At 37.6% G+C, this 20,453-nt stretch overlaps 2 protein-coding genes across 8 annotated transcripts in view; both read left to right on the plus strand.

Annotated features, from left to right (window-relative positions):
- The window catches only part of sky (GTPase-activating protein skywalker), a 424,014-nt gene that overhangs the window by 29,609 nt on the left and 373,952 nt on the right, over positions 1–20,453 (plus strand). The gene's annotated exons all lie outside the window — the stretch shown is intronic.
- On the plus strand, positions 11,303–14,415 carry LOC137242547 (uncharacterized). The gene is made up of 2 exons (XM_067769820.1): positions 11,303–11,474; positions 12,115–14,415. The coding sequence occupies exon 2, from the start codon at positions 12,125–12,127 to the stop codon at positions 14,408–14,410; it is 2,286 nt and encodes a 761-aa protein (XP_067625921.1). The 5' UTR covers positions 11,303–11,474; positions 12,115–12,124; the 3' UTR covers positions 14,411–14,415.

Genomic DNA, 20,453 nt, shown 5'->3' on the forward strand with positions numbered 1-20,453 from the left:
TAATGAGTAAATTTAGTTGCATGAATATGTTGATTGTGTATGTGTTAGCACAAACTGATATGTTTGCTACTATAACGGTTTCTAAAATACATCTCGCTCTACTATTTTTCGAAAATCAGAGAAAAGTTTGTATTTCGATATGTTTCAAATGGCATGCGCGCAGGATTTCTGCGCTAATGGGTACATATGAAAAAGTTCATATTAGGGTGGTTCGAAAAAAAATTTTGTCCAAATTCTATCCTCTGAAATGTTTCAATTTGATGTAAAAATAAAACCCTCACCAAAGTTTGGTCCTATTACTCCACCCTAAGTGGTACCCGAAAAACGGATTACCCGCCGGGTTTTAAGGTCTTGTACAGGCTTCAAACAATTTGTATGATTTTTTTCTCTAATCATATCATTTATAACCACTCTTTAATATATTGAGATCTTAATTACGATTTTGTCCAAAAGTCGTGGCCATTTGAAGTTGTGTTGTTTGACGAAATTGTGTAAACAGTTATTTCACACTTAAAAAGTGTATTGAAATGATAAAGCATAAATTCACATAGCCATAACTAAAACAATATAATAATAACATAAATTCGTAATTAAGGTCGCAATACATTAAGAGTGTTTTCAAATGATATGATTAGAAAAAAATCATAAAAACTTTTTGTAACCTGTACAAGACCTCAAAACTAGGCAAAACGGCACATAAAAGATTTTCGTAAAAAGTTGAGTAAATTCAAGTTTGGACAAAAAATAGTTGTTCCCATGTTAACGAAATGGGAAAATAAAATAAAAATATCGTACCCTGTAGAGTGGAGTTATAGGACCCATCTTTGGTGAGGGTTTTTTGTTTTTAATAAAATAGAAACATATGAGAGGATGGAAATTGAAAAGTTGTTTTTCTAGGCACACCCTAAAGCACATATGTACCCGTTATCAGAAATCCTGCGCGCAAGCGGGAAAATACAAATACGATATATGCACAAACTTTTCTCTGATTTTCGAAAGAAAGAAGACCGACATGTATTTCATAAACCGTTATAGTTGCGAACATCAACACAAAAACAATCAACATATTGATGCAACTAAATTTACGCATTACTTAAATCATTGTATACGTGGTAACATGTACATTGTACATGTGTACATATGTATGTATGCATGTATGTTCATACGTGTTTTCGCGAAGCGTCTGCTGGCTTCAGACTTAAGGGCCCATTACTGATACTTAGCATAGACTTGACTTGACTTGGCGTAAACTTGGCAATTTAGCACCGATTATACTCCACTTAGCCCATACAATCTGGCATCATAATCAATAAGTGTCAATCTGTATGTCAAAATGAAATGGTAACAAATAAATGGCATCTAAAAATGTAAACGTCACTTAGAACTTACATAGAAAATCAAAATTCAACAGACTTCTAAGTCAAGTTAAGTGTTGCTAAGTTTTGAGTAATCAGTAACATGCAACTCATTGATTTTAGAAAGTTATAATTTATATTTATTAGGGTCGGCAAAATATAAAATTTAATTTTTCCTTTTGGTATAGTGAAAATATTTTTCAGGACAACGAAACATTTAGGCAATAAATAAGGTATAAATTATTGTAGTCGTTAGGGAGCTGTACGTCGTGTTGTCAAGAAGTATTAAATTGCCAATAAATGTAATATCAATTATCCAAGTCGTTCGAAAGTCGTAGGTCGTGTTTTCACGAAGTGTCTGCTGACTTGAGTCTTAAGCTAGCAGACACCCCGTTTCTCGGAACCGGACGCAGCTTTAAATTTTTTTTTGCTGTACTAAATTGCCAATAAATGTAATATCAATTATCCAAGTCATTCGGAAGTCGTAGGTCGTGTTTTCACGAAGTGTCTGCTGGCTTGAGTCTTAAGCTAGCAAACACTCCCGTTTCTTGGAACCGGACGCAGCTTAAAATTTTTTTTTGCGGTACTAAATTGCCAATAAATGTAATATCAATTATCCAAGTCGTTCGGAAGTCGTAGGTCGTGTTTTCACGAAGTGTCTGCTGGCTTGAGTCTTAAGCTAGCAGACACTCCCGTTTCTCGGAACCGGACGCAGCTTTAAATTTTTTTTTGCGGTACTAAATTGCCAATAAATGTAATATCAATTATCCAAGTCGTTCGGAAGTCGTAGGTCGTGTTTTCACGAAGTGTCTGCTGGCTTGAGTCTTAAGCTAGCAGACACTCCCGTTTCTCGGAACCGGACGCAGCTTTAAATTTTTGTTTGCGCTATTAAATTGCCAATAAATGTAATATCAATTATCCAAGTCATTCGGAAGTCGTAGGTCGTGTTTTCACGAAGTGTCTGCTGGCTTGAGTCTTAAGCTAGCAAACACTCCCGTTTCTTGGAACCGGACGCAGCTTAAAATTTTTTTTTGCGGTACTAAATTGCCAATAAATGTAATATCAATTATCCAAGTCGTTCGGAAGTCGTAGGTCGTGTTTTCACGAAGTGTCTGCTGGCTTGAGTCTTAAGCTAGCAGACACTCCCGTTTCTCGGAACCGGACGCAGCTTTAAATTTTTTTTTGCGGTACTAAATTGCCAATAAATGTAATATCAATTATCCAAGTCGTTCGGAAGTCGTAGGTCGTGTTTTCACGAAGTGTCTGCTGGCTTGAGTCTTAAGCTAGCAGACACTCCCGTTTCTCGGAACCGGACGCAGCTTTAAATTTTTGTTTGCGGTATTAAATTGCCAATAAATGTAATATCAATTATCCAAGTCATTCGGAAGTCGTAGGTCGTGTTTTCACGAAGTGTCTGCTGGCTTGAGTCTTAAGCTAGCAAACACTCCCGTTTCTTGGAACCGGACGCAGCTTTAAATTTTTTTTTGCGGTACTAAATTGCCAATAAATGTAATATCAATTATCCAAGTCGTTCGGAAGTCGTAGGTCGTGTTTTCACGAAGTGTCTGCTGGCTTGAGTCTTAAGCTAGCAGACACTCCCGTTTCTCGGAACCGGACGCAGCTTTAAATTTTTTTTGCGGTACTATATTGCCAATAAATGTAATATCAATTATCCAAGTCGTTCGGAAGTCGTAGGTCGTGTTTTCACGAAGTGTCTGCTGGCTTGAGTCTTAAGCTAGCAGACACTCCCGTTTCTCGGAACCGGACGCAGCTTTAAATTTTGTTTTGCGGTATTAAATTGCCAATAAATGAGGTATAAATTATTTAATATATAATATTGTTGTTTGCTATAGTGTGTCTGCCACCTTAATAGGACCCCAAAGTAGTCTAAAAATTATCATGTAAACAGCACTGAAATTATGCGGAGATAGTCCCGAAATTATGAAAATGAAATCGTTCCAAGAATGTCCCTTAGTGATCCCTAAATGATGCGAAATGGTTTCGAAATAGGTCTGAAATGATCTATAATCAGGTAGAAGCAACTTTGAAATGGGCCCGAAATTTATCTGAAACAGATTAGAACGGAATATCAGTTTGAGCCCTCCACGACGGATATGAAATTATATGAGTTAGTAACTTTGTGCTATTTATGAGCTCATTTGTTTTCAAAACTTAAATTTTTTTGGTCAAAATTTAAGTGCATTATAGCATTTTCAGGTCAAATGAAACTTTTTTCAAGTCAAATGAAACTTTTTTCATTTTAAATGAAACTTTTTTCATTTTAAATGAAACTTTTCATTTTAAATGAAACTTTTTTCATTTCAAATGAAACTTTTTTCAAGTCAAATGAAACCATACTACTAAGGTAATTGTCAATATATTTATATCGTACTTTATAACGCTAACTATTTATCAAATTTTTCTTTAAGACAACTATTTCTAATTAGCCACATTGAAGGAAAAATTTTTGCTTAAATTTTCTTTGTGAATTTAAGCTGCAGTTAAGGTGGGCTTAGTTTAGCCTTGCCTTTTGATCGTTTAAATTTTTAATAGATAAAGTAGCAGGGTTATACGCTAGGCAACTTATATACTACAGTTTAACCACCCACTTAAAATAAGCACCTATATTTTTTACTTGGAACGGAGTGGAGCAAAGGTAAGATAAGGGGACCTGCAGAGCGATGGAAAGCGAGCGGTCCAAGGAAGGGTGGGCTTCTTGTGGGGTGAGGTGAGAGAGGAAATGATTAATATGATTGTGACATCCGCCCTGCATCAAGGTGGAAAAAGCGTTCAGAACCGCGACTCCATGTACTGAGCTAGCTGGGGCAATTCCACCTTGTTCGCGCAAAGGGGCGGATCCACAAATGTACGTGTACGTGACAATCTTATTAATAATAGCACATTCTTCTTCTACATATACTTCGTTAATAACGTAGGAATAAAGCAACGTAGAGAACAAATAGAAGGAACCAAAGAGCATGATGTGAGCGTATTTCTTATTCACTGTCTGACACCAACTAAACATCGGTTGAATCCTCTGTATTATGTTTTCTCTTTGACTAACGTCTTACCAAACAACATAGAACGATAGCAATGTATTGAGAGAAATATTACTTTTACCAACTATATAGTAGAGCATGTGGACTGTGGAGAGATCTTTTTTAACTATGCTGAAAAACATAACAATACATTGCACTTCACTCGTTTGGGCCTTTGAAAACATGTATATTTGTTTTTATTCCATTATTTTTCATTGTATATTGTATTTAAATGTAATACTTAGAATATATATATTAGAATGGTTCGATTTATTAACCGATATCGCGCCATCGATTTTTCGATAGGATAGGGTAAGGAAAAAAGTTTCACTACGCATACCCAAACAAATAATTTTCGAGCCTGCGAAATTTCATTTTTTTTTTACTTTTTTTGACTTTGATTTTTAAGGGTTTTTTCATGACCTACTAAAAGAAGAAGAATGTGCTTTATATATAAGAGTGGGTGGTTAAACTGTAGTATATAAGTTGCCTAGCGTATAACCCTGCTACTTTATCTATTAAAAATTTAAACGATCAAAAGGCAAGGCTAAACTAAGCCCACCTTAACTGCAGCTTAAATTCACAAAGAAAATTTAAGCAAAAATTTTTCCTTCAATGTGGCTAATTAGAAATAGTTGTCTTAAAGAAAAATTTGATAAATACTTAGCGTTATAAAGTACGATATAAATATATTGACAATTACCTTAGTAGTATGGTTTCATTTGACTTGAAAAAAGTTTCATTTAAAATGAAAAAAGGTTCATTTGAAATGAAAAAAGTTTCATTTAAAATGAAAAAAGTTTCATTTGACTTGAAAAAAGTTTCATTTGACCTGAAAATGCTATAATGCACTTCAATTTTGACCAAAAAAATTTAAGTTTTGAAAACAAATGAGCTCATAAATAGCACAAAGTTACTAACTCATATAATTTCATATCCGTCGTGGAGGGCTCAAACTGATATTCCGTTCTAATCTGTTTCAGATAAATTTCGGGCCCATTTCAAAGTTGCTTCTACACTGGATGAAGGGATGAGAATGCAAAAACATCTTGAATTTAGTTTTTTAGGGACCACCCCAATATACTACTGATATGAAAGCTATTAATTGTTTTTTTTTTTAATTTTCCATCTCCTTATATTTAAATGTTGTAAAAATATAATAAATTGTACATATTTATCTTATCAATAGTCCTAAGGACCCAGTTAAGTGTAAGCCAAAAATACCAAAAATATCTGAACTACTCACATGCCCAACATTTACTCACACATCTTATGTTTCATCAGTCACACAATACACAGCTGACAAAACACCTTAAAGGTTCGCTTTATACTTTCACCATTTGGCCCCACCCCAAAACTATTTAAGTAATTTGTAGCTTCTTAACTTAAGTTTTGACGTTTCGTTGTAATTATTCGGAAAAATGTATACCAAATAATTATTCACATTTCTACACCCCATATCTGTTTGACGACTTTCGTTAATTGTAATATGTTTTACCGTTATCAACGCCTCATTATCGGCATGTTTTTCATACTCCATACAATTCCGGTAACCATATCAGCCATATGTACATATGTATGTATGTAGGGAAGTTTAAATAGCTTACTAGCAAACATGCCATAAAAGTTTATAACCTGCATGCGAGTATTGGAAAATACTAAATAAGTACTTGGTTACATAATTCTCTCATATGGACCTTTGGTTTATTTCGTTCATTAGTCGGCTATTTTTTTTTGTTTTAGTTCGAATACATGCACATTTACTTATCTGGTAATATTAGTATTTTTTGTGCACACTTTTTTTTCTATTCATGTTTTTTTATACCTTTCATGAACATGAATTGGTATATTAACTTTGGTCCGATGTTTGTAACGTTGAGAAATATAGAAGATAGACTCACCATTAAGTACGCCGAATTGATCAGGGCGACGAACTGAGTTGATATAGCCATGTCCGTCCGTCTGTCTGTTTGAACGCAAACTAGTCCCTCAAATTTTGAGATATATCAATGAAATTTGGCACAAGGATGTATTTTTGTATTATATTAGACATTTGTCGGATCCGGTAGGATCGGACCACTATAACATATATCTCCCATACAACCGATCGTTCAGATAAGTCGATTTTGGTCATTCCTGCCGCAATTTAGAAAGTATAAACGTGAAACTCGGTGATATATATTCTAATATATCATAGAAGATATCCTGAAAAAATCACTTTGATCGGAGCTATATATAGTTATATTCCATACAACCGATCGTTCAGATAGAAAGATTTTTGGCCATTTCTCCCTTAATTTAGAAAGTATAAACGTGAAACTCGGTGATATATATTTTAATATATCATAGAAGATTTCCTATAAAAAACATTTCGATCGGAGCTATATATAATATATATCCCATACAACTGATCGTTCAGATAAGGGGGTTTTTTGCCATTTTTTTATTTATCTTAAAATCGTTTAGGTATGTACATCTGTTCACTATATATTTCTTATCTTATACAGCGCATTATTTGGAGATTACGAATGGGATAAGATTATTGCTCAGCCCCATTCATGAAAGGTATGAAGTCTTCGGCACAGCCGAAAACAGTTCCGTCCTTACTGGTTTTTCTTTTTTATTTTACACAAAATTTTGGAAACATCCAGGGGTTGCCGAGCTTTGTGCTTATTTTGAGGCATTCGGCTGTTGTTGTTGGCGTAGAAGTTGTTCGTTCGAATGAATGAATAAGTTCTGGCCAATTTTGTGTATATAGTATGTACATACATATTGTTGGATAAGCAACAAAAGCTTATGTGAAAAAATATTTAACTATTGGAATCGGGTAGTTTTGAACAAATGCATTGCATAAGCTTTTCTTGCAGGTATAAAGCACATAAAATACTAAATAAAAATAAATACAACTATGTATAATTAAAACAAATTAACTTGGATGAAACGAGCGGCTTCAGACCTGGTAAATCTACCATCGACCAGATTTTCACAATGCACCAAAAACCCGCGAAAAAAGAATCGACACACATCACCTCTTCGTCGATTTTAAAGCCGCCTTCGACAGCACGAAAAGGCGCTGCCTATAACTATGCCGCTATGCCTGAATTTAGTTTCCGCTGTGCAAAATGACGTTGAGCAACATCATCAGCTCAGTCAGACTTGGGAAGGACCTCTCCGCCGTTCGAAACTAAACGAGGTTTCAGGCAGGGTGACCCCCTATCGTGCGATTTCTTTAATTTGATGCTGGAGAAAATTATACTAGCTGCAGAACTTAACCGCTCTGGAATAATATTTTATAAAAGTGTGCAATTACTGGCGTATGCTGATGACATTGATAACATCGGCCTCAACGTTAGTTCTGCTTACTCCAAATTGGAAAAAGAAGCGCCAAAGATGGGTTTGAAGCATCACTCTTGCCAACAAATGCTACTTTGGACTAGGCAGACAATTGAAAAGTAAAGTCCTCTCTCGGCAAACGAAAATCATACTCTACAAGCACTTATCTCACCCGTCCTGCTATATGGTGCAGAAGCATGGACCATGACAACAGCAGATCAAGCGGCTCTGGGAGTGTTCGAGAAAAAAGTTCTTCGAAAGATGTATGGACCTCTACGCGTTGGCGATGACGAGTACCGAAGAAGATTTAACGATGAACTGTACGAGTTATACGCAGACATCAACGTAGTCCAGCGAATTAAAACGCAGGGACTGCGCTAGCTAGGCCATGTTATGCGAATGAAAGATGACGCTTTGGCCAAGAAAGTGTTTCTATCGGAACACGCCTATGGAAGCAGAGGTAGAGGGCGGCCCCCACTCCGTTGGAAGGACCAGGTGGAAAATGATTTAAACTCCCTTGGCGTGACCAATTGGCGCCGGTTGGTAGAGAGAAGGAGCTAACGGCGCGCCTTGTTGGACGGCCATAACCGTTTAAACGGTTAAGCGACAATTAAGTAAGTAAGTAAGTATGCTAAATAAAACATATAAACTAAAAAGATTACAAAAAATAGAAAAAACTTGATAAGTTCAAATGATCTAAAAAAGTAGTTTCAAAAAAAGAGTAAAAATTAAAGAAAAAAAAATTAATAAGCAGAACCCCGAAAAAAGGTGAAAAAATAAGACAAAAAATGCTAATTAAACACAAAATTAAAAAATATAATTAAAAATTTAATAAAAAATATGAATATGAAAATGAAAAAACTGAAATTAAAAATTTAAAAAGTAAAATGAAATATAAAAAATGCAAGCAAATAAAAAATTAAAAATAAAAGACGAATAATATTGTAACGAATTTACTTGCAAATCCTTTTATTTGCAACCCTCTGCTAAGTTCGTATCGCTAAACTGTTGAATAAATAACTCCAATATTGAATAATTGAAAAATGGCCTTTATTACAGTACTTCACAATAACACTTATACTTTGCAACGAATAGCAAGCTTAATAACCAAACTGATTGATAGCTCAAATGAAACTCTACTATTCAAAATAATTCTGCTATAGCTCGCTAGATAGCGCTTAATCGAAATCTCAAATCAAACGGAATTACTTCTTACTCGCCTGCCCCGCTTTTATAGTTTACGCTGCATACTTCTAGGCTCTTCGATTTCCAGAACTTACTAGTTAGTTTCGGCTACGAAATCGCCAGCAACAACAGACTCAGATAAGATATATGCATGTGTTTGTGCATTGCCGCTCCGCTGCTCGTATACGTACATATGTGTAGACGCAATTATTTATTCGTTTATGTAGATACATAATGATTGAATTATTGATGTGAATGTTTGTAGTTTACAGTCTCTCGCGCATACATAGGCGTATAAGTAAATGCATCTGTTTGTGACATCTTTCGGCTGCCTTATATATGTGTATACATGATTTGATTATTGACGTAAATACTGCTTATCGTGGCCTTAGCATCGCCTTAGTGATGGTATAACTTAGCGGAAATTAGCATCGCTAAGTTATACCATCACTAAGGCGATGCTAAGGCCACGATAAGCAGTATTTACGTCAATAATCAAATCATGTATACACATATATAAGGCAGCCGAAAGATGTCACAAACAGATGCATTTACTTATACGTCTATGTATGCGCGAGAGACTGTAAACTACAAACATTCACATCAATAATTCAATCATTATGTATCTACATAAACGAATAAATAATTGCGTCTACACATATGTACGTATACGAGCAGCGGAGCGGCAATGCACAAACACATGCATGTATCTTATCTGAGTCTGTTGTTGCTGGCGATTTCGTAGCCGAAACTAACTAGTAAGTTCTGGAAATCGAAGAGCCTAGAAGTATGCAGCGTAAACTATAAAAGCGGGGCAGGCGAGTAAGAAGTAATTCAGTTTGATTTGAGATTTCGATTAAGCGCTATCTAGCGAGCTATAGCAGAATTATTTTGAATAGTAGAGTTTCATTTGAGCTATCAATCAGTTTGGTTATTAAGCTTGCTATTCGTTGCAAAGTATAAGTGTTATTGTGAAGTACTGTAATAAAGGCCATTTTTCAATTATTCAATATTGGAGTTATTTATTCAACAGTTTAGCGATACGAACTTAGCAGAGGGTTGCAAATAAAAGGATTTGCAAGTAAATTCGTTACAATATTATTCGTCTTTTATTTTTAATTTTTTATTTGCTTGCATTTTTTATATTTCATTTTACTTTTTAAATTTTTAATTTCAGGTTTTTCATTTTCATATTCATATTTTTTATTAAATTTTTAATTATATTTTTTAATTTTGTGTTTAATTAGCATTTTTTGTCTTATTTTTTCACCTTTTTTCTGGGTTCTGCTTATTAATTTTTTTTTCTTTAATTTTTACTCTTTTTTTGAAACTACTTTTTTAGATCATTTGAACTTATCAAGTTTTTTCTATTTTTTGTAATCTTTTTAGTTTATATGTTTTATTTAGCATACTTACTTACTTACTTAATTGTCGCTTAACCGTTTAAACGGTTATGGCCGTCCAACAAGGCGCGCCGTTAGCTCCTTCTCTCTACCAACCGGCGCCAATTGGTCACGACAAGGGAGTTTAAATCATTTTCCACCTGGTCCTTCCAACGGAGTGGGGGCCGCCCTCTACCTCTGCTTCCATAGGCGTGTTCCGATAGAAACACTTTCTTGGCCAAAGCGTCATCTTTCATTCGCATAACATGGCCTAGCTAGCGCAGCCGCTGCGTTTTAATTCGCTGGACTACGTTGATGCCTGCGTATAACTCGTACAGTTCATCGTTAAATCTTCTTCGGTACTCGTCATCGCCAACGCGTAGAGGTCCATACATCTTTCGAAGAACTTTTTTCTCGAACACTCCCAGAGCCGCTTGATCTGCTGTTGTCATGGTCCATGCTTCTGCACCATATAGCAGGACGGGTGAGATAAGTGCTTGTAGAGTATGATTTTCGTTTGCCGAGAGAGGACTTTACTTTTCAATTGTCTGCCTAGTCCAAAGTAGCATTTGTTGGCAAGAGTGATGCTTCAAACCCATCTTTGGCGCTTCTTTTTCCAATTTGGAGTAAGCAGAACTAACGTTGAGGCCGATGATATCAATGTCATCAGCATACGCCAGTAATTGCACACTTTTATAAAATATTATTCCAGAGCGGTTAAGTTCTGCAGCTAGTATAATTTTCTCCAGCATCAAATTAAAGAAATCGCACGATAGGGGGTCACCCTGCCTGAAACCTCGTTTAGTTTCGAACGGCGGAGAGGTCCTTCCCAAGTCTGACTGAGCTGATGATGTTGCTCAACGTCATTTTGCACAGCGGAAACTAAATTCAGGCATAGCGGCATAACGTAAAGGCACCGTTTACCGACCGGCCTCCTTATCCGACCATTTTAGTTTTTATTGGTTTAAACATGTAAAAAATAGCTAAAAAGCCGTAAAACCGACGCCATTCAATTCGAGAAAACATCGTGCGTCAATTGTCAAAACTTGAGTTTCAAATGTTAACGGATACTCTGTCAGTTTAATAAAAGCTACGCAGCAGTACAGTTCGCATCAAATTTGATGCGAAAAAAACATAAACCGGACAAAATAAGAAGTGAGATTTTTTTAAACTATTCAGTGGTAAGTTTGACATTTATTTTTTTTATATGATTTATTAGTGTTTTAACGTCTTTAAATTTTAATATGCAAGAGAAATTTGATTATCTTAATATATTAATCGGTCAATTAATTGTGGACGGAAACGGAAAGAGGGGCTCTAAAAAATATTAACATTCCTAATACCGACCATTTGGTCGGTAATAGAAATTTGCAAGTTTGTAACTTAAACTAATTTTTTATTTTTTTATGTTGTTTTGTGAGTGTTTAGTGCTCATTTACTTATTCTTTAAGATATTTTTATATAATACACCGGTATCCGACCTATTAATACTTTAATGGATTTTTTGTAATTTACGTTAAAGTTTGCTCTATTTTTTCGCTTTATTTCCAATTCATTTCAAAAAACCAATCGGGTTTTAATGTCTTTTACTTTAAGTTTATTAGATATAATTGCATAATTACTATATTGTTAGATTCTTATAAGTCCGTGGAAGTAGAAACGTGCTAAACAATTTGAATAAAACTCGGATTCGAGGACTTATTAGGTGAATTTGGGTTTGGTCGGAATCTGAATACGATTTCTTTCGCTGTCCCTGTTTCCGTCCAACTCCGGTGCTTTTGGTTTTTGTGTGCTTGTTTGAAATCGCATATATTTTTCCAGGTTATTCGTCATGGATAAAAAGAAAAAGTTGAAGTATTCGCAGGAGAATATGGAAAAAGCGTTAAAAGAAATAAGAGAAAAAAAAATTAGCATAAACCAGGCTGCGAAAACGTACAAGGTTCCAAAAACAACGATATTAGACACATTAAAATCAAAGTATAAAAATCCAGGCAATATCGGGGGTCCAACGGTATTGACAAGCTCTGAAGAGATGTATCTGGTGCAATGGATTCTAGAATTGGGTGAAGTTGGTTTTCCGATAACGAAGACCCAGTTGCTGGACTCTGTCACTAAGTTAATTAAGAGTTTAAACCGTAAAAATCCTTTCAAAGATGACAAACCGGGTAAAAAATGGTATAATGGGTTTCTAGCTCGCCACCCGGAAGTTTCGAAAAGAGTTCCACAATCTCTCACAATATGCAGAGCCATGGTTTCGGAGAATAATATTAGGAGTTGGTTTTCAAAAATACGGCAGTATTTTGTGGAAAATGATTTATTGGAACTTCTCCAAGATCCCAAACGTATCTTCAATTGTGATGAGAGTGGCTTTTATCTGTCGCCTCAAGAAAAGCAAGTATTGGTCAGAAAAGGCTCGAAAAAAGTATACAATCGTACTGCTAACGACGAGAAAGAGTGTTTGACGGTTTTACTTACAGTAGCTGCTGATGGGGCAATACCTCCTCCATTGGTAATGTTTCCGTATAAACGCTATGTTCCGTCGCATATCACAGCCAGCATGCCTAAAGGGTGGGGAATGGGTCACTCTGATTCTGGGTGGATGACCACTGAGGCATTTTTTGAATACATCACAAATGTCTTTCACCCATGGTTAAAAGAAAAAGGAATCAAAATGCCAGTCGTTCTTTTTCTGGATGGTCATTCATCCCACATTAACATTAATCTGAGTGAATACTGTAAAGAAAATAAAATAATTTTGATAGCATTTTATCCCAATGCTACCCATCGTCTACAGCCTTTGGATGTAGGGGTATTTTATCCTTTAAAAAATTGTTGGCGTAATGATGTCCGAGAATGGCGTATGATAAACAATGGGAACAAAATGCAGCGATCAGATTTTGCGAATATTTTGCATAAGTCTGTAAATGCAACACTTTCGCCTGAAATTATTTCAAAAGCATTCCAAACGTGTGGGCTCTATCCGTTTAATGAGGATGCTATAGATTTCTCGAAGCTAGTAAAAGAAATCCCCAATGACAAAAATAACAACCTAGCAGTATCTACTCCTAATCAACTCGTCAAACACAACACAGATGAGAGTCAACCATGGGATTTACTAAATCAAGTTGAAGCGCGTTTGCCTACGGAAGTTGTGAATAAATTTAAAAATTTTGACTCTGAAATTGATCTTGAAGAGAGATTTCTTGAACTCTACAAATTCTGGAAAAACATACAATCTGAAAAAAAATTATCTATGAATGAATCTTCCTTTCAAAATAATCTCCCTAGCAACCTAGATCAAACTGCTTCTGATATAATCATTACTGAAGATTTTTGGTTAGCTAATGATGACGCAATTGAGGCAACAATCGAACCAGATGGTTCTTTAAGTTTAGTGAATTTAACGTCTCAGCCATCTACATCAAAACAAGCCCAAGCAAGAGATTCAGCTTTCAATACAGATTTAAACCTTCAATATAGGCAACAACAAGAGCAGAAAACTCCAGTCAAGATATCAGAAGACAATGCCACCGGGTATCCTACACCTTTTAAAAGCGCCCTTTATTGGCCGGGAAATATAGAAAAGAAAAGAAAGACCGCCATAAATAACAAGGGGAAATTAAAAAAACCAAAAATGTATCCCACTGTAGCAACTAGCGACCAATTCATGGAGTATCAACGACGAGTTGAGGCAGAGAAAGTAACTAAAGAGAAGGAAAAGTTAGACAGAGCTCAAAAAAGGAAAGAAAAGAGCCAGCAAACTAAGGCAAAAAATGAAAAGAGCCAGCAAGCTAAGGCAAAAAAAGGCATCATAGTAGATATTTCAGAAGCACAAGAAAAAATTGAGTACCCAGAAGGTGCGTTTGTTGTTGTGCAGTATGAGGGAGAATATTTCCCCGGTATTGTAATCGAAAATATAGATAACAATTTGAAAGTAAAGACAATGACAATGAGTGGAAATTACTGGAAATGGCCGGTGAAAGACGATATCCTAGTCTATGATATTTCAGATATAATTTGCCAAATTGCAGGTCCGGCTCTCGTAACAAGCCGTGGGACTTATGATGTTCCGGAAGTAAGCCAACTCCGACAGAAGAGTACTCTAACCCTCCATTAAACGCATATAAGTAGTTGTGTATATACATATGTATTAATTTATTTTTGCTAATTTTATATAAAATTTTTAATAAATATTGAAGTAATATTCAAAAATATTGTGTTTTTTTTATTTATTCTCCCATTCTGAGCCATATTGCTGATTTTACAAGGAAGGAATTGGGTGGTCGGAATCTAGGTACTTAGTGGTCGGATACAGGAACATTTGTAGTCAGTCGTGACACTGCCCTCCACCTAAGTCTGATCGTCCCGGTCAGACAAATCTCTCGATCTAAACGTTGCCAGCCTTTCCAAATGGACCACTTTCATTTTGGTTCGTGGTTTACCGATGGTTTGTATGCGGTACACTACATCGTTGATCAGTTTTACAACTTTGTATGGGCCTTCCCAATTACACTGCAATTTCGGGGACAAACCTTTTTTACGTTGCGGGTTGTATAACAGCACCAAATCTCCTTCCTGAAAACCTTCTGAATTAATTGCTTTATCATATCTGGCTTTCATCTTGTCACTCATAATCTTTGTTCGTTGCCTTATCAGATCATGTATTTCTCTTAGTTCTTCTTCCAAATCACTAGTGGATTTCCTCCGCATTGGCATCTATCCCAAACTTCAAATCAGCTGGCAGTCTAAGGTCATTGCCAAAAATTACTTTTGCAGGGGTTTGGCCCGTTGTCTCATGCACTGCTGATCGGTAAGCCATCAAGAATAATGGTATGCGGGTATCCCATTCTTTATGGTACTTGTCTACTACTTTCCTTAAGTCCTCCTCCAATGTTCTATTGAATCGTTCAACCATACCATCGGATTGAGGATGCAATGCAGTTGTCCGAGTTTTTCGAATGCCCAATGACTTACACATTTCCTGGAACACAGCTGATTCGAAATTCCTGCCTTGGTCAGAATGTAACTCCATTGGTACACCATACCTTGCAACCCAATTGTTTATAAACACTTCTGCTACCGTTTCCGCTTCTTGATTTGGAATTGGGTATACCTCTCGCCATTTGCTGAAATAATCCATAACTACCAGTACGTATTTGTTTCCGCGGTTGCTAGTAGGAAATGGACCGGCGACATCCATAGCGATCCTTTCAAATGGCGCACCTGAGTTATATTGCTTCAACTGGCCATGACTTCGTGTTCTGGGCCCTTTCGCTCTGCTGCAAACCTCGCAGTTCGCAATCCACTCAGTGACCGACTGACGGCAACCAACCCAATATAATCTCTGTTTAATCTTCTCGAGCGTCTTCGTGATTCCAAGATGACCTCCGCTTGGACCATTATGCAGCTCGCTGAGCACGCCAGGAATCCTCTTTCTGGGAACAACTATCAGTTTATTCTTGTATTTACCATCCTCACTCTCCCATACTCGATGAAGGCAACCGGATATCAATTCTAAACTGTTCCACTGTGCCCAATATGACTTCGCAATGGGACTCTCTGCTGACATCTCTTCTCTGTTTGGTCTTTCATTTCGTTCGAGCCCTTGCATAACACGTGACAGATCTGCATCTTCTAGCTGGCACTTTCTTAGCTGTTCCTTGTCCCATTCATCTGTACATGTTATAGTCATTAGCCGGACATCTATAATGTCTTCTTTAGTCTCGGTTTTTGAACAGTGGTTGCATTCCAAACTACATGGTCTTCGTGACATTGCATCAGAATTTCCATGGGTACTACCTTTCCGATGCTCAATGGAAAAGTCACAGCTTTGGAGTCGCCCGATCCACCGTGCCAATTGTCCTTCCGGATTACGGAACTGCAGAAGCCATTTTAAAGCTGCGTGATCTGTCCTGACACGGAATCGCTGGCCGTAGAGGTATTTGTGAAAATGTTTAATGCACTCTACCAATGCCAACAGCTCTCTCCGCGTAACGCAGTAGTTCCTCTCTGGTTTTCCAATCGAACGGCTGTAATATGCAACTACCTTCTCCTGTCCATCGACCAGTTGTGATAAAACGCCTCCTATAGCATATCCGCTCGCATCTGTATCTAGAATAAATGTTGCTCCTGGAATCGGATATGCCAACATTGGAGCAGTGCACAAACGCTCTTTCAATGTTTGGAAAGCTACTTCTTGGTCCTTCTTCCATTCAAAAGCTTTATTTTTCCTTGTTAGCTCGTGGAGACTATGGGCTACGCTGGCAAAATTTGGTACAAATCGGCGGTAATATGTGCACAGCCCAAGGAAACTTCTTAATTCATGTAGGTTCTGTGGTCTTGGCCAATCCTTTACAGCCTCTATCTTTTCGTTCGCAGTGCAGATGCCCTCTGTCGTTACCTTGTGACCCAAATAATTTACTTCCTTTTTAAACAGCGCACACTTTTTGGGACTTAACTTCAGACCAGCGCCAGCTATTCTTTGGAAAACTTCCTCCAAGTTCTTAAGATGTTCATCGAAATTCTTGCCCAATACGATGATGTCGTCCAGGTACACCAAGCATGTTTTCCAATGTAGTCTTTTCAGTACCTGGTCCATGAGTCTCTCAAAAGTAGCTGGTGCATTACAAAGTCCAAAAGGCATCACTGTAAATTGCCAAAGACCATCACCGACACTGAAGGCTGTTTTCTCTTTATCTTCCTCCTTCACCTCAACTTGCCAGTAACCGCTTTTCAAGTCCAGTGTGGAAAACCATTTCGTACCAGATAGCGAGTCCAGAGTGTCGTCAATTCTTGGCAACGGGTAGCTATCCTTTTTCGTAACGTCATTCAACTTTCGGTAGTCCACGCAAAACCTCATTTTTCCATCCTTCTTCTTTACAAGTACTACCGGTGAGCTCCATGGACTAGCTGATGGTTCGATGACGCCGCTGTCACTCATTTCTTGTATGATTTGACTCACAGCTTCCCGCTTCGCCAGTGGAACACTACGTGGAGCTTGACGGATCGGCCTCGCATCTCCAGTGTCAATTTGATGTTTCACAACATTGGTGCGGCCTGGTTTGGAACCATCCTGGTCAAATATGTTCGCGTACTTTAGGAGCAGTTGTTTTGCCTTACTCTGATATGCTTCCTCTAGCCCCTGTGTCCATGCCGTGATGTCATTTGAAAGATCAGTATTACTAGTTGAAACGTGTTCCTGGAGCTGTTCACAGTTAATAACTACTTCAGCCTCTTGGCATCTTCCCAAAATAGCTCCTCTAGTCAGTTTGAGTGGTGACTTGAACTCATTGAGTACTCTTAACGGAATACGTCCATCTTGTTTTGTCATAGCCAGGGTTTTCCCTACAAGTATTTTCAGTGCTGATTTGTTTGCTGCTTCGACAACCCACAATTTGTTTGTCCCACGATCTCCATCAACCTTTGCCCAGATGACTGCTTCGGATTTTGGTGGTATTCGCTGACTCTCTTCCACCAGCACTCGTTTACTGCTGTAGCCTCTCTCCTAGCCGAAATTAAGTGGTACATCCATGTTCTTATATCGCATCGTCTTGCTTTGCATGTCAATCTTGATGCCCTGGTCGATTAAGAAGTCCACTCCAATTATGATTTCATCAACAATCTCTGCCACTATAAAATTGTGTACTACCGTGACGTTCCCAATTGATACTTCTCCTAGAACCGTGCTGTCTTCTCCAGTGGCTGTACGCAATCTTGCTCCATGCAATGGTCTTATTTTCTTGTTGACTAAATCCGCTCGAATGATGGAATGAGATGCACCCGTATCTACAGTCAGTAAACGTTCCTTTCCATCCACATGTCCTCCGACAGTAAGATTGTTTGACCTTCTTCCAATTTGTGAGATAGAGATTATGGGGCATTCAATTGAGGGAGCCAGCTGTCGCCCCTTGCCGCTGACTCGCTTTAGTTTAACGATTGAGTGGACTTGGAGATTTGCTCATCTCCTTCAGCTCTGCGTTTACGGCCACCCACATTGTTGGAGCTATTGGAACCGGTGCTGCAATGTCGTGCAATATGACCTGGGTTGCCGCACTTGAAACATTTAATCACTCCGGCATTTTTCTGTTGTGATCCCTTCAGTGCTTCCAAAATTGTGTCTACCCAATCTGGTCTTTCCACTTCCACACGATGAGCTTTGTATGCTGGTTTACTCAATAGTGAGGCCGTTTCCTGAGTCAATGCATGTGATACCGTTTCAGCAAATGTCAGTTTTGGGTTTGCGTATGTAGCTCGCTTCGTTTCCACATCTCGTATGCAATTTATGAAGCTCTGGATTTTTACCCTTTCAGTGTATTCCAAGGGTGCGTCTGCATTTGCAAGATGAGCCAATCTTTCAATATCTGAAGCAAACTCCTGCAATGTCTCATTTGCTTTTTGGTAGCGGTTTTGCAACTCAATTTGGAATATCTGTTTCCTATGCTCGCTTCCGTAACGTCTCTCTAAAGCGCTCATCAATGTTTCGTAGTGGTTCCGCTTGTACTCTGGGATGGTCTGTAAGATTTCCGCAGCTGGTCCTTTTAAAGCTACGAACAATGCAGCAACTTTATCTTCAGCATTCCAATTGTTCACTGTTGCGGTCTTCTCAAATTGTAGCTTAAAGACCTGGAAAGGAACAGAACCGTCAAAGGATGGTGTTTTTACCTTTGTATTACTCGTTGAAACTGCTGGGCGATTTAGTTGCAACTGCTCGATACGTCCTCTCAAAGCATCCACCTCGGCCTCGATTTTTTCTTCAAACTGTAAAATTGTTGTATATTGCGCCTCCAACTTCGAGGAAATACGTTCTTCTTGCTCTTCCAGTTGAGCAGAGATCTGCGATGATATCTGTGCTGAAATTTGCGCCGACATTTCGGATATCCGTGTTTCTTGTGCTTCAATCTTTGATGTTATACGTGTCTCTTGGGCTTCAATCTTCGCTGTTATACGGGTCTCCTGCTATTCCAATTGAGATGACATTTGTGACGACATTTCTGAAATGCGTGCCTCCTGTGCCTCCATCTTGGATGTTATACGTGCCTCCTGTGATTCCAGCTGAGATGCCACTGTCGATGTTTGAGCAGTTATTGCAGCCAATATCATGTTCAAGTCTGTGCTCGTAACTGTCTGGGATGTTTCATTTTTCTCTTCAATTTTTGTTGCTGTCTCGTCCCCATCAGGATAAAAGACAAACTCGTCCACATCAATTCCTTGCGATTCCATTACCTCTCGTAGCCGTGCTTGAAGTTCGATCTTATTGCCAGTTGTATTTAATCCACGGTTCTCCAACTCCTTTTTCAGTTGCTGGATCTTCAATTCACTGAACTTTGCCATGTCCTTGTTGTCTGCTGGAATTTATTCAACAATTCTTCTTCTGACACCAATTGTAACGAATTTACTTGCAAATCCTTTTATTTGCAACCCTCTGCTAAGTTCGTATCGCTAAACTGTTGAATAAATAACTCCAATATTGAAAATTGAAAAATGGCCTTTATTACAGTACTTCACAATAACACTTATACTTTGCAACGAATAGCAAGCTTAATAACCAAACTGATTGATAGCTCAAATGAAACTCTACTATTCAAAATAATTCTGCTATAGCTCGCTAGATAGCGCTTAATCGAAATCTCAAATCAAACTGAATTACTTCTTACTCGCCTGCCCCGCTTTTATAGTTTACGCTGCATACTTCTAGGCTCTTCGATTTTCAGAACTTACTAGTTAGTTTCGGCTACGAAATCGCCAGCCACAACTACGTGAACAAATTATTGCTCTCTCTTGTGACAACTCAGATAAGATATATGCATGTGTTTGTGCATTGCCGCTCCGCTGCTTGTATACGTACATATGTGTAGACGCAATTATTTATTCGTTTATGTAGATACATAATGATTGAATTATTGATGTGAATGTTTGTAGTTTAAAGTCTCTCGCGCATACATATGCGTATAAGTAAATGCATCTGTGTGTGACATCTTTCGGCTGCCTTATATATGTGTATACATGATTTGATTATTGACGTAAATACTGCTTATCGTGGCCTTAGCATCACCTTAGTGATGGTATAACTTAGCGATGCTAATTTGCGTTACAATATTAAATAAAATAAAAAAGCTTTATATATTTGTATAATTTTGTAGTCTTTTGAGCTTAAGGCCGCA

This window comes from Eurosta solidaginis, chromosome 2 (assembly GCF_040869045.1).
Source record: "Eurosta solidaginis isolate ZX-2024a chromosome 2, ASM4086904v1, whole genome shotgun sequence".
Taxonomy (NCBI): Eukaryota; Metazoa; Arthropoda; class Insecta; order Diptera; family Tephritidae; genus Eurosta; species Eurosta solidaginis.

Coding starts and splice junctions, on each gene's coding strand:
- LOC137242547 (XM_067769820.1), top strand. CDS start 12,125: ATGGATAAAAAGAAAAAGTTGAAGTATTCGCAGGAGAATATGGAAAAA.